This window comes from Notolepis coatsorum (assembly GCF_963971535.1).
Source record: "Notolepis coatsorum genome assembly, chromosome: 2".
In the NCBI taxonomy this organism is placed as follows: Eukaryota; Metazoa; Chordata; class Actinopteri; order Aulopiformes; family Paralepididae; genus Notolepis; species Notolepis coatsorum.
In genome coordinates this window covers 112463600-112477954 of record NC_140166.1, presented here as the reverse complement: position 1 = coordinate 112477954, position 14355 = coordinate 112463600, and the positions used below count along the sequence as shown (strand labels likewise).

Genomic DNA, 14355 nt, shown 5'->3' with positions numbered 1-14355 from the left:
AGGCATAGGGAGGACATCCGTCCCTAGTATCTTCTGCAGCAGTTCGGGCACGGTCTCAGAGAGACGGCCTTCACCGCTGGTCTCCGGTACTCCAACAATCCTGACGTTGTGGCGTCTATCCCGGGACTGCATCTCCTCCATTGCCGACTGTAGTTTGTTGACTTCAGCCTGCCTAGCCAGCAGGGCGGATTCAAGACCCGCCATCTTCTCACACTGTGATGATACCTCCGTTGTTAGCATGGCTAGTTCGTTAGCATTAGCCGAAGAGGCAGCGTGTATCGCCTCCATCTTGTCTGTCAGCGGTACTACCGCCAGCCGAATTTCTTCTGATATCTCACGACGGAGGCTGATACAGAAATCCGCCAACACTTTCTTCTGTGCTTCAGCGATGCGTGTCTCAGAGTCTGCGTGTAGCTTGGTCATGACCAAGAGCACAGCTTCGCTTAACTCCCCGACAGCGGGAGACGGTGCGGCCATGCTCGGCGGTGCCGGTGTCGTGCCTAATTCTTTCATGGCTCTGGTTTCCACCCCCGCCATCGTAGAAAGTCGAAAAAAGTTGATGAATGTATACTAAACACGACGACCTAGCAAACAGATAAAAAACAAATAAAAATAAAATAAAGACTAATGGGGAGAAACGTATATTCAGCACGGTAGAAGGGAGCTCATGTGAAACACGTCTACTCCATGATCGCTCAGCTCCGCCCCCCTGTACCTCCACATTCTTCGGCCGTTCGCTTCTTCAGGCCTGTACATTGTCTGTGGTAGCGCGGGGTCCAGCCGCCCCATCAAGAGTGTGTTGGGGGTGACTGGGTCGACATCTGCTACATCACTTGAGACGTAACCGAGGGGCTTTGAGTTCAATACTCCCTCGATCTCCGTGAGGACTGTCATTAGGACTTCTTCCGCCACGGTCTGGGCCCCAAGCACGGCATACAGGGCTGTCTTTATTGAACATACTTCTCGTTCCCAAGTTCCACCGAAGTGAGGTGCGTTCGGGGGATTAAACTGGAAGTCAATCTGGGATGGAGCGAGGTGGGTCTTAAGTTCTGGGCCCATAGCTTGGAAGCTCTCTCTCAGCTCTCTTTCTCCGCCTTTGAAGTTTGTCCCGTGATCAGACAATAATATAGACGGTTTGCCTTTCCGCGATGTGAATCTTCGGAAGGCCATAAGGAATGAGTCTGTGCTCATGGTTGGAAGGAGTTCTATATGCATCGCTCGGGTGGTCATGCATTTGAATACAATACCCCACCGCTTCTCGGTTCCTCTTCCTTTCTTTATATACAGCGGGCCGAAACAGTCCATACCGGTGGAGTGAAAAGGCTTGTTGCCGAGTCGGAGGCGACAGGGAGGTAGGTCAGCCATCCGGGGTATACTGGGCTGCGCTCGCCACTTACGACAGTCTAGACAGGTTCGCTGGAAGCGCCGCACTGCTTCTCTCCCTTGCAGTATCCAATAACGACGTCTGATCTCCGCGAAGACTCTCTCTGCCCCGGCGTGATGCACATCCTCGTCGTATTTCTTTATGATCAGCTCTGTGACCTTGTGTCGGCTGTTTAAGACTATCGGGTACTTGACGTCATCCGGTAAGTCTGGAGCTCTCCGCAGACGACCACCCACTCTGATGAGACCATGGGCGTCGCTCTCGGGGGCTAGGTGGAGCAGTCTGCTGTCTGATGGGACGGGCTTTGCTCCCTGTAGACAGTCTAGCTCATCGGGGAACGAGTCTCTCTGGGCTCGTTGTAGTAGAAGAAGTTCTGCTTCTTCGTAGTCAGCTGCTGTAATGTCAGTAGTGAGCTGAACCTCTGGGTGGTGCCACAGGAATGTCTTTAGCTGCGCACTCTCTAGGGTGAGGCAATCGTCTATGTCGGGGTCTGTGGAGACGAGTGTGTTCAATCCACAGAACATAGATTTCTTGTTTTCGGCCTCCTCTTTACTCGCTTCCCGTGGGGTGGGTGTAGGCCACTCTTCTTCCGGGAGCTTGAGGAACTCTGGCCCGTCACTGTATAGGTTGTGACGGGTGAGGTCATCCAGGGACATTCCCCGGGTGATGACGTCAGCTGGGTTGTGTTTTGTGTCCACATACCTCCAGCTTGCTACTTCTGTTAAATCTTGAATCTCTGTGACTCTGACTCCCACGAAGACCTTGTATCTGCACGAATCAGACCGGATCCATGTGAGTACTGTCGTGGAGTCTGACCACAAGATTGTTCTTTGCACCGGAATGGTGAGTTCACGTTGGATTAACGTGGCGAGTTGCGCTCCTGCTAGGGCTGCGCAGAGCTCTAGACGCGGGATAGATTGTTGCTTTCGTGGGGCTATTCTTGAGCGAGCCAGGATGAAAGCAGTATGTATTTCTCCTCCCTCCTCTCGGGCACGCAAGTAGGCCACCGAACCGTAGGCTACTTCGGAGGCGTCGCTGAAGACGTGCAGGTCCATCTGGCACGTCTCCGGCCTCACTGTGGGTGGGAAGTAGCTGCGGCGTATGTTGACACCTGGGAGTGAGCTGAGTTCCGTCTCCCACTCTCTCCATGTGGATGCAAGGTGTTCGGGTATGGGGTCGTCCCAGCCCTGGTCCTTGTCCCATAACGCTCTTACAATCATCTTTGCCCTGGTGGTGTAAGGTAGAATACATCCCAACGGGTCATATTGTCTGGCGAGTGTTCTGTATACACTCCGTCTGGTGGTCGGTAGTGCAGTCGACCTTCCCTGCTCCTTGGTCAGGGGTGTGTGTTTATAATGGAGCGAGTCTGTTTTGAAGCGCCAGACTAGTCCTAATGTCATTTCTTGGGCTTCTCCTGGGATGGTCGCCATCCAGGTCTCGCTGCTTGCTGCCTTGTCCTCGGGGGAGAGGCTGCGCAATACTTGCGGGTCGCTGCTGGCCCACTGCCTGAGATCAAAGCCGCCTTTGATCAGGGAGGCGCGGAGCTTGAGTAGAAGGGCCTCGGCTTCTTCTGGCGTCGTGACGCTTTGCAGACAGTTGTCCACGTAGAAACTATTTCCTACACTTTGTCGGACCTCTTCATCAGCTGCTGGGTCCTCTGCGACGTGTTTTTGCAGTGCAAACATAGCACAGCATGGGCTGCATGTGGTTCCGAAAGGGAGGACTTCCCATTGATAGATGGCTGGTTGCTCATCCCCGATCCTCTCTCTCCATAGGAACCGCAGCAGGGGCTTGTCCTCCTCCACTAGTCTCACCTGCAGGAACATCCCTTTGATGTCGCCGCTGATGGCCACCTTGTCTTGGCGGAAACGTAGTAACACGCCTAGTAGAGAGGGGCCGAGTGTTGGGCCGGGCAAGAGCTCTTTATTCAGATTTTGTGATCCGATCTGGTAGCTGCAGTTGAACACAATACGATCCTTGCCGTTGTGGTGGACTTTGTGGTGCGGCACGTACCATGATTCGGTCGTCTGATCGGCCTCTTTAATGTCAATTTTCTTTATGTGTCCCGCTGTGATTAGCTTGTTAATCTCAGCGCGGTACACCGTCTCTTGAGCGGGGTCTCTGGCTAGGCGCCGCTCTGTGTTCAATAGATACCGCTCCGTCGCTTCTTTTGGGGCGTGGAAGGTAGGCATACCCTCTCGCCTCAGGAGTGGAGTTGCGTATCTCATCACTCCGTTGACTTTGACTCTCTTTGTCCCCTGCTCGAGGAGGGCTATAGCGTAAATGTCTTCCTTGGAACGAATGTCTTTCTTTTCGTTCTTAAAGGGCATTGTCTCTAGTGTCCATAGCCTCTCGACATGCTGTAGGAGGGTGGTGTCTTCTTCTGTCACTCTGGAGTGGAGGCAGCTAGTGGCTGCTGTTCGGTTAAGAGACTTAGCGAGGGGGCCTTGTAGTGTCCATCCTAGGCGGGTCTCGACTGCTGCAGGACAGCCTCTGGGCCCTGTGTGGACCCGGTCTATCGGGACGATGAGGTCTGCATGGTCGGAGCCTATCAGCAGGGTCGGGGTGGCACCGTCTATGAGCGGTATAGGTAGTTGACGCAGGTGCACATATTTATCCATCAGCTTGGCGATGGGGTAGGTGTACTGCGACAGGCCTATTTCTTGGCTGGTGAAAGCGTTAGTAATCCTATACCGTCTCTCTGGCTGCCCGCTTGCTGCGATAGTGAAGGAGACATTCTCGCCCTTTATCGTCTTTAGATCTCTTCTTATTGTCCGAATCGTCATCTGGTTTTCGCTCCCCCACAGCCCCAGCTGGGCCGCAGCGGACGCGAGGAGAAGGGTCTTCTCTGACCCGTCGTCAAGGACGGCGTAAGTGTCCATGACCTTATCTTGGTAACTCAGTGTTACGCGGACCACCTTTAAGAGCACCCGGGCGCCCCCGCTGCTGGCGGGGTCAATGTACATAACACTTGCCTTTGTGCTGCTTGAGGGTGCAGGCTTTCTTCTGTTACTGTCGTGTAGGACATCTAGGTGGGCTCCGTCACACCGACTACACCTCTTCTTTAAGCGGCAACCGGCTGCCATGTGACTGCGCGCACATCGGTAACAGCGTCGGTTGGACTTTATCCATTGACTCACCTCGTCGGCGGTCATCTTCTTGAACGTGTCACATTGTGACAACCAGTGTTCCTTTTCGCAGTACGGGCACACCATCTTACACTTCTCTTTCATCGAGGGGGTACTGTGGTTCTTGCTGCTCGGTACTGATTCTGATTGGTGCATGACGGTCACCAATCTGCGGCCATCGTTTGCTCTCCTAGGTCCCTCTCTGGAGCTTGGTGTGCTCCGCATGAAGGTATCCAACCGTAGGCTGTTGACTTCTCTCGCCAGGAAGTCGGCTAGGTCTAGGAGGGATGGCTCGGGACCGTTAGGATCACGGTGGTCTCTTTGCCGCCTGAAGCGCTCTTGTCGGGCGGGCAGAAGCTTCTCTAAAATCCTCTCGACATTAGAGTTTGCGTACAGTTCGTGCATACCCTTTTCTCTTTGCGCCCCCAGCATCCCTACCAGGGATTGTACCTTGATAGACAGGTCATCTAGTGAGCGATTGTCTGTGGCTGGGGGTAGGCGGTCAATATGCCTTATCTCTTGTATTACGTAGTCCCATATGCGTCCATATCTTTGGTCGAGTGCTGCTAGAGCCGCTGTGTATGGGGTAGTAGAGGTGGCATAGGCCAGCGCTATATTGTGCGCTCGGGGCACCTTGAGGTGCTTCAGTAGGATAGCATACTTGTACGGTTCATCAGCTACATCGGACATCATTGTCTCCAAGCACATTCGTAGCTCCGTGTACTGTGCTCTGTTCTCGTGGGTGAAGTCCGGAAACATCGGTGTGCCAATGTATGATGCCATGGATGGCTGGCACATCGGTGAGCGTTGGAAGAGAGGCCTCCTAGGCGAGTCTCCTCTTACGCCTCTTGGTGGGCTGGTACCTGCTGGGTACCATGGCCCGCGTATCCAGGTGCTGTTCCTCGGGGCTGGTCGTGCGTCAAGCTCACCCGTGAATTGAGTCGGGGGTCTGTAGCGCAGAGCCGCGGGGGTAGAGCCTGGGCTGTACTGGACCTCCTGGTCCTGTGGAGTACTGTGCTGCTGTCGGGCTTGACTCTCCTCCTCTCCCTCTTCTTCTTCCTCTGGCAGGTCCTCTAGATCCTGTAGTCGTCTATTTAGCCTCTCCGCGGTGTAGACCGTTTCTTCCTTGTAGCTGGGTCTCACTTGGACCGGTCGGGGAAGGGGTTCGGAGGGGGGTATAGGCTCTCTCTGGTGGTCGGGCTCAGGGTCGCTTGATCGGGTAGGGGAGGGTGCCCTTGACCCTTGTCTTGACGAGGCCCTGGAACCCCGTGCGGAGGGAGGGGGTGTTGCCCTGGTGATCAGCTGCTCCATTATCTGCGCTTGTAATCGGTCGCGCTCTGCTTCTCTTTGGGCACCGGCAGCGGCGCGCTGGGCTTCGGCGGCGGCGCGCTGGGCTTCGGCCCGGTCCCTTACCATATTCTCTTCCGTCTGAAGGCGTCTAATCTCTAGACGTATACGATCTTCGTCGCTCCGTTGCTGCGCCTGAAGGCGTTCTCTTTCCATGGAAGAATGTTCGCGCTCACTAAGCGTCTGTGCTTGGAGTCGATCGCGCTCTGTTGAGGCTGCTAGGCTGGCGAGGAATGCCTGTGCCAGCATCTTGTCCGCCTCGCTGGGGGAAGACGCTGGTTGAGGTGATCCGCTCCTGGCAGTACTCGTTGGAGATCTGTTCTCCTGTGGCGAGTCCTGGAGATCCATCTCCGGGGTGCTCTCCCCTTCTTGTAGTGGGTAGAGTTCCATCCCTGGAGGGCTGTCTTTATCCTGGAGCTCTCCGGGGACTACTTCTTCGGTCTTGGCGGGGGGTAAAGTCATGTCGGGTCCCTCCTGGTCCCTACCGTGAGCTTGGTCAGTTACGTTAGAACCCACTAGGGCCTCTATTGGCGGGGTAGCCTGGTCGATAGGGTCGGACATAATTTTACTATCTACTTTTTCCGCGTTTACCGTCTGTAGAAAGCTAGGTAGTATATTGGCAACGTAATCCTCTAAGTACTGAGGTGTCTGCCGTCTACGCTGCGGGCGATCTACTTTAGGAGAACCGTTTTGTGGAGTGTTCATCATTGGCCATGTCAATATTAATACCACTATATTAATATTACACTAGTTACCCTCCGGCTCGAAGGACCAATTGTAACTGAGGGGTACAATTCCCTGACTGTATTGATAAGTATGGTATCATTAAACCACTACCGCTTTATGTACTTTAATTACTGGCCATACAGTACATGATATATAAATATGATGAACACTTCCCACAATGAATCGGTTCCACACAAAGTGGTAATTAAGTATTTATTGCAGCAAAAGGTACATAATATACTTCTCTATTTTACTTTGGATGCGCTTATAAGGCAAAGGAATGTGCGTAGGCAAATCAATAATGAATGTCCATTCTCTGGTTACGCAGGAGGTAATTATACAAACTGAATCTTAGGGAATTATATCTATGGTACACTAGTAATATATAGCGGGAGATACTGGAAGGGTCCCCCCGGTTGTAAGCCAGCAGGGTGTCGGTAGTAGAGAGTCTGGTCAACGATGACTAAGGAGACTCCAAGTACAGGAGACGGTGCAATAGTCTCTTGATCCACAGACGAATACAGCTGTTCTCCGTAGACTGTAGCTCCACAGTGAAGAAAGCTAGCCGGCCTCAGGCTCTCTGAGGCGCAGACTCGACGTGGCTCCTCACAGGGTAAATCCCACACGTGTAGGCGTCGGCGATTCTCCGCTCCATAAATCACAGGACCAAAACAAATATAATCCAGCCGCAAAGGGCTATGTAGTCGTCGGGTAGATTAATCCAGTGTACATGTCCACATGGTTCTCGTCTAGGTCTCCTCGGGTGAAAGCGCCATGAAAGCAGCCCAGCCTGGATAAGCACTCTAGCTGGTACGAGGAAGCGTTGGTGATGCTGGTCACTGTAGAACTTTAGCCGCACGATACACTATACACAAATAGACTATTACTGACTTAATAGAAATATGTCGCACTCGACGGTATAGCGCCAAACTCTGACAATTCAGTTATTAATTCGCACGCGGTCTCAATGCTCTATTTGGGGCCAAACAGGCCATACTTCACCGCACGTTGTATCGTGGGTGAGGCTTCAACTTATTGGGTAACTCTACTTCTGTATTCACCTGCGCCATATTTATATGCACGGCGAACAATCTAGTGCCAACCTCATTTCTGTCTCGTATCCCTGGGCAAGGCCGGGCATGTACAGACATGTCTTGACGGTGGCCTTGAACCTGACTCTGGAGGCATGGCCCTGGCGCCTGTGGACCGCTGTCCAATAGGAGAATGAAATATTATGGTCTGTACTAGGCTAAAGGGACATTCCGTGTATATGTACAAGGAATATACAAGGGATATCAAACGATATACAAATACTATGCAATATATATCAATCAATAAATATATATATTCGGTTTAATCTGATCCTTTGTAACATTTACATTTAGTCATTTAGCTGACGCTTTTATCCAAAGCGACTTACAAGTTTTGTACGACAAGACAGCAGGAAGGGTACAACTCTATCAGCTGAGTAACAATGTTCATCAAAGTGTTGAGTGCTACAGTGTAGGTTAGTATATTAGGACAAGTGCATGACAGTAAGGTTAGTTAGGGTTAGAGTTTTATTTATTTATATATATATTCTTTTCATTTCAGATAATGATTGAAGAAGTGCGTCTTTAGTCGACGGCGAAAGATTGGACGGGTTTTCGGCTGCCCCAACTGTGGTGGGAAGTTCGTTCCACCATTATTTGTGGGGCAAGGACAGAGAATAGGCGGCTTCTCTTTGATGACCCTCCCGCAGCTTGGATAGGAGTAGGTCTGAGGCGGCCAGAAGATGCAGAGCGAATGGGTCTTGAGGGTGTGTAGTTAGAGACCATTGACCGGAGGTAGGCGGGAGCTGTTCCCTTTGCCGCACGGTATGCTAGGTCGAGGGCCTTGAAGCGGATTTGTGCAGCAATGGGGAGCCAGTGCAGGTCCCTAAGAAGTGGGGTGACATGGGCTGACTTCGGTAGGTTTGAGATCAGGCGGGCAGCTGCGTTCTGAATGAGTTGAAGAGGCTTGGTGGCAGTGGCCGGGAGGCCAGCAAGCAGTGCGTTGCAGTAGTCGAGGCGGGAGATGACTGTTGATTGGACGAGGAGTTGGGTGACTTCTTTTGTCAGTTAGTTTCATGGAGTTAGTTTCATGGTGATACTGTGTCTATCTCACCTGTTGGAGTTAGTTTCATGGTGTTACTGTGTCTATCTCACCTGTTGGAGTTAGTGTCATGGTGTTACTGTGTCTATCTCACCTGTTGGAGTTAGTTTCATGGTGTTACTGTGTCTATCTCACCTGTTGGAGTTAGTGTCATGGTGTTACTGTGTCTATCTCACCTGTTGGAGTTAGTGTCATGGTGTTACTGTGTCTATCTCACCTGTTGGAGTTAGTGTCATGGTGTTACTGTGTCTATCTCACCTGTTGGAGTTAGTTTCATGGTGTTACTGTGTCTATCTCACCTGTTGGAGTTAGTGTCATGGTGTTACTGTGTCTATCTCACCTGTTGGGAGTTAGTTTCATGGTGATACTATTATCTATCTCACCTGTTTGAAAGCCTCCTGCTTGCTCTTGCTGAGCTCTTCATATTTAATTTTCCATTGGCTGAGCTCCGCCTCCAGCCTCTCGATGCTCTTACTGAGGGCATGCTTATCCCTGGAGAAGAGAGACAGCAGAGACACATGGTCCAACTTAAGTGTTGTTCAGCACCCAGTTTTTTAGTGTTTCAGTATGAAATCTGGAAGAGAAAAAGTCATTCATGTTGGAATGGTAGACATTTAGTTACTTTCCAAAATGGCAGAATGCACTATTGGAGGAAATTACACCTTCTCTGACAAGAAAACAGAAATGGACGTAAATCACACTATGGGACATAAAAATAATAACTTAAATAAATAAGTAATATTTTAGAATGGGATATTCTGGTGTTCCTTCCATTTCTTTTGCTTTTCATACATAAATAAACAGAAATTTACAAAAATATGAACTTATGACATTATACAACTTGCAGTCACACGATTGGTGCACATGTCACATGACCAGAAACGTCAGTGGCCAATCAGATTAGCAAAACGCACAACTCCGTTGGTATTCGAATATAGGTGACCTGTCCGCGTGTCTGGTCACCTTCACCCAGTCAGGTGCTCTCCCGTGGAATGAAAGTATGTCAGAGTGAAATAATCAGGGCCACCACCACTGAGATCACCAAGGTCACGTCCTCCGAATTTTTCTGGTGTTTTTTTTGTAAAGAAATGTCGCCCCATAATCCGGACTGACCTGCCCGTTGATTAGCAGATCTTTGTGGGCTCTAGTGTTCTCATTTCTAGCACCAAGCTAGTGGTATCACGTGAAACTAGACAACCATAGGAATCTATTGGTACCTGGCGTGTTATACTAACTTGTCGGGAAGTGGGGATAAATAATGCTCCCAAGTTAGGTGGATAAGATAAAATATTCCTTTATAGATCCCCTTGGGGAAATCCAGGCATCATACTAGCATGGGGGAGGGGAGGTACAGGTATGGGCAGGGTAATAGTAGAAAGACATAAATATAGGCAATAATATTAGATCTGAATATACAAATATGAGAACAAATAAAGATGAGGGTCTGTATGACGCTTATATTATATTATATAACGTAACACTTTGACGAGGGACAAAATGGCATGGCCATGACCTCTGACCTCAAGATATCTGAATTAAAATGGGTTCTATGAATACCCAAGAGTCTCCCCTTTACAGACACGTCCACATTATGTTAATCCCATGCAGTTGTTGGACAAGATCATGCAGTTGTCTGCATGTAGTACAAAAATGTATTATTATTTTTTAAATAGCATATTTGCCTATGTCTGCATACTGTGGTCCCCAAACAGAATTGGGTGTGACTGGAATGCTGAGAGTGGCTACAACGAGCCCAGCTGTATTTATGTGTAATGATGACAGTCCCCATAGTAGCCAATTCAATTGAATGATTTGAATTAATTATTTATATATATTTTTTTTTTCTTTTTTACTTGACCTCACTGTATACAATGACTTATTGTGACTAGGGATGCTTGATATTGGCTTTTTTTACCGATACCGATATACCGATATTGTCCAACTCTTAATTTCCGATACCGATATCAACCAATATCACATTTTAATGCCGATATCGGCCGATAATATCGGTAGGCCGATAATATCGTACATAATTTCTATAGAAATGTATAAAAAAAAATTAAATAAAAAATAAAAAATTGAAAACCGATACCGATATTTTCCGATATCACATTTTAATGCAGATATCGGCCGATAATATCGGTAGGCCGATAATATCGGACATCCCTAATTGTGACCTTTAGGATAATCGCAGCCTCATGAAACTTTACAACCACAACCACACTAGAGACCAGAGGTCATATGGCCAAGACATTATTAAAAATAAGGGGTGGGGGGGGGTTCTGAGCCATTTCCAGTACTGAAGTGCTCGCCATCCAATTGCCGATAAATGCAAATCTCAAATGTTTTTATACGAAATCACAGCATGGATTTTTCTAAGGTGTTCTGTAAGGCCTTAATTGATATTTTGGGGGAATTCTTTTACCATGTTCATCAATTCTTGAATGGTCAATGTAGTGCTAAAATGTGTGTAACAAATTATATCAAACCAAAAACCGAGACATAGTTGAGCATGGCAATAGCTATCATTAGCCTAGGTCCCAAACCTCTATACAGGCAAAGTTCTAAACGTAATTCAGTTTATTCCATATTAATAGACAGGATATTGACATACAGTGTTGAGCTGTATCTCAAATGATTCCCCAGGGTCCTAGCGTTCCAATGGGGTATGTTCATTGTTGCCACTTAAAGGGGAGATGAGGCAGTGAACAATGTGATCCTAGTTTGTTTGTTGTGTACCTTGTATAAGACAGGGTCCTATAATAAAATGTGAAATCCTGCTTATTTGTCTGAAAAATCAAATATAATTTCCCTGTTTTCGCCATGGACGGCGCCATTTTGTTGCTGACGTCACAGTGTTGGTTTGGTGTATACACTGCTGGTTAGCTGCCTATAGTGAATGGGTCAGTCAGTAAATAAAATGTTGCCTACAAAACAACGGGACCGCGGTGGTTCTTTTTGTATTGCTCCTGGCTGTTCAAACTAATTTTACCGTGTGAAAGAGAGGAAAGTTGGTTAATTTCCACAAATTACCAGTGAAAAAAACAGTGTTGTTGGCACGTTGGCTCAGGCTGGCTGCACTCAGGCGGCGCGACCAGCCTGTTGGACAGGGAAGGAGGATCTGCAGCGAACACTTCATTGCCTCGGATTATGTTGTTGGGGGTGGGAGGTTTGTCCAGAAGACCACTAATCAGCTGAAGCCGGACGCGGTTCCCTCGGTCTTCGACAGACAGACCGGCCCAGGCAGTTCAGCGTCGCGGAGCATTCAGCCTGCTGGCTACCTAGCTCCACTTCAACCAGCGTCGCGGAGCATTCAGCCTGCTGGCTACCTAGCTCCACTTCAACCAGCCGAGCGTCGGGAGCTCCAGCAGCTTGTCGATGTGCCGAGGCTCCAGCACACCGACAAGCTGCTGGAGCCAGCTACCGTTAGCTTGCCGAGGCTCCAGCACACCGACAAGCTGCTGGAGCCAGCTACCGTTAGCTTGCCGAGGCTATTAGCACACCGACAAGCTGCTGGAGCCAGCTACCGTTAGCTTGCCGAGGCTATTAGCACACCGACAAGCTGCTGGAGCCAGCTACCGTTAGCTTGCCGAGGCTATTAGCACACCGACAAGCTGCTGGAGCCAGCTACCGTTAGCTTGCCGAGGCTATTAGCACACCGACAAGCTGCTGGAGCCAGCTACTGTTAGCTTGCCGAGGCTATTAGCACACCGACAAGCTGCTGGAGCTCCCGACGCTCGGCTGGTTGAAGTGGAGCTAGGTAGCCAGTAGGCTGAATGCTCCGCGACGCTGGTTGAAGTGGAGCTAGGTAGCCAGCAGGCTGAATGCTCCGCGACGCTGGTTGAAGTGGAGCTAGGTAGCCAGCAGGCTGAATGCTCCGCGACGCTGAACTGCCTGGGCCGGTCTGTCTGTCGAAGACCGAGGGAACCTCGTCCGGCTTCAGCTGATTAGTGGTCTTCTGGACAAACATCCCACCCCAACAACATAATCCGAGGCAATGAAGTGTTTGCTGCAGATCCTCCTTCCCTGTCCAACAGGCTGGTCGCGCCGCCTGAGTGCAGCCAGCCTGAGCCAACGTGCCAACAACACTGTTTTTTTCACTGGTAGTTTGTGGAAATTAACCAACTTTCCTCTCTTTCACATGGTAAAATTAGTTTGAACAGCCAGGAGCAATACAAAAAGAACCACCGCGGTCCCGTTGTTTTGTAGGCAACATTTTATTTACTGACTGACCCATTCACTATAGGCAGCTAACCAGCAGTGTATACACCAAACCAACACTGTGACGTCAGCAACAAAATGGCGCCGCCCATGTTCATAAATGCTACATAAATGGACATTACAAATCGTTTTTTCTTAGAAACGCCTTATTTTTATAACGTGATTTTTTCTGTGGTTTATCTAAATACGAATTTGATGCTATGACTGTGTTTATCGCTATGCTTCATCTCCACTTTAATGTTAATTGTTGATGTTCCAGCTCTTTCTTCCCTTGTGTTGAACATGTCGTGTGCATGTAGCAACACACCAAATGTCAAATTGATTTATGTCCCCTGTCTGGCTACCTCTACACCTCCTCCTCTACACCCAAAGGAAAAATAATATAGCACATTCATTAGGTAAGCAGTGTTCCTGGCTCTAAAACGCTAACTGATTAATCAAAGCTAATTCACTGCTTGTGTCCCCATTGTGACATCATCAAGAGAAATAATTGTGAACAGCTTGTTTAGGGTGGTTAATGGTATAGTATTGTACGGTATGGCGCAGTGGTTCCCAAAGTCGGGGTTGCGACCCAAAGGTGGGCCGCGAGCAGCCACGGGTGGGCCGCGAGATGATTTAAAAAAAAAAAAAAAAAAAAAAAAATCTTTTTTTCTTTTTTCTTTTTTTCTTTTTCTTTTTTTTGTCAGGCCACTGAACTTAGAAGCAGGCCAGGACAGTGTTTCTAGTTGTATTCTAAAATGTGACTATATGGTTTTATATTAACTTAATAAATAAACAAAAACTAAAAATCTACTTATTTCAACGAACATTTCAAACTAAATAACAGATTATGCACATAAAACACTGAAAACAACCGAAGCAACAATAGTATTTTAATGAGGCTATTATTATTATCATTATTATTTTGCAACAAGTTAGCCCTCTCATAAATAGCACATATAAATGAATAACTAACTTGAACTAACTTAATAGGATTGAAGTGATATTTGGCTTAAAAAATCGGTCGCCTGGCAAAAAAAAAAAAGAAAAAAAGCCTGACGATGTGCATTGGGCCGCGGCTCTCTGACGCCTTATTTTCTGGGCCCTGGCCTGAAAAGTTTGGGAACCCCTGCGGTATGGTATGGTATGGTATGGTATGGAATAGTATTGTATGGTATAGTATGATATGGTATGGTATAGTATGGTATGGTATGGTATATTATGGTATAGTATGATATGGTATGGTATATTATGGTATAGTATGATATGGTATAGTATGGTATGGTTATGGTATAGTATGATATGGTATGGTATAGTATGATATGGTATAGTATGGTATGGTATAGTATTGTATGGTATAGTATGGTATGGTATAGTATGGTATGGTATAGTATTGTATGGTATAGTATGGTATGGTATAGTATGATATGGTATAGT

General features: G+C 48.4%; 1 protein-coding gene across 3 annotated transcripts in view; it reads right to left on the bottom strand.

Annotated features, from left to right (window-relative positions):
- Positions 1-14355, bottom strand: part of ccdc102a (coiled-coil domain containing 102A) — a 336579-nt gene that overhangs the window by 94348 nt on the left and 227876 nt on the right. For all 3 annotated transcript variants that reach the window (XM_084308068.1, XM_084308070.1, XM_084308069.1), the window contains one exon: positions 9102-9210. In XM_084308068.1, the coding sequence (XP_084164194.1) occupies positions 9102-9210 (109 nt within the window). The remainder of the gene's footprint in view (positions 1-9101; positions 9211-14355) is intronic.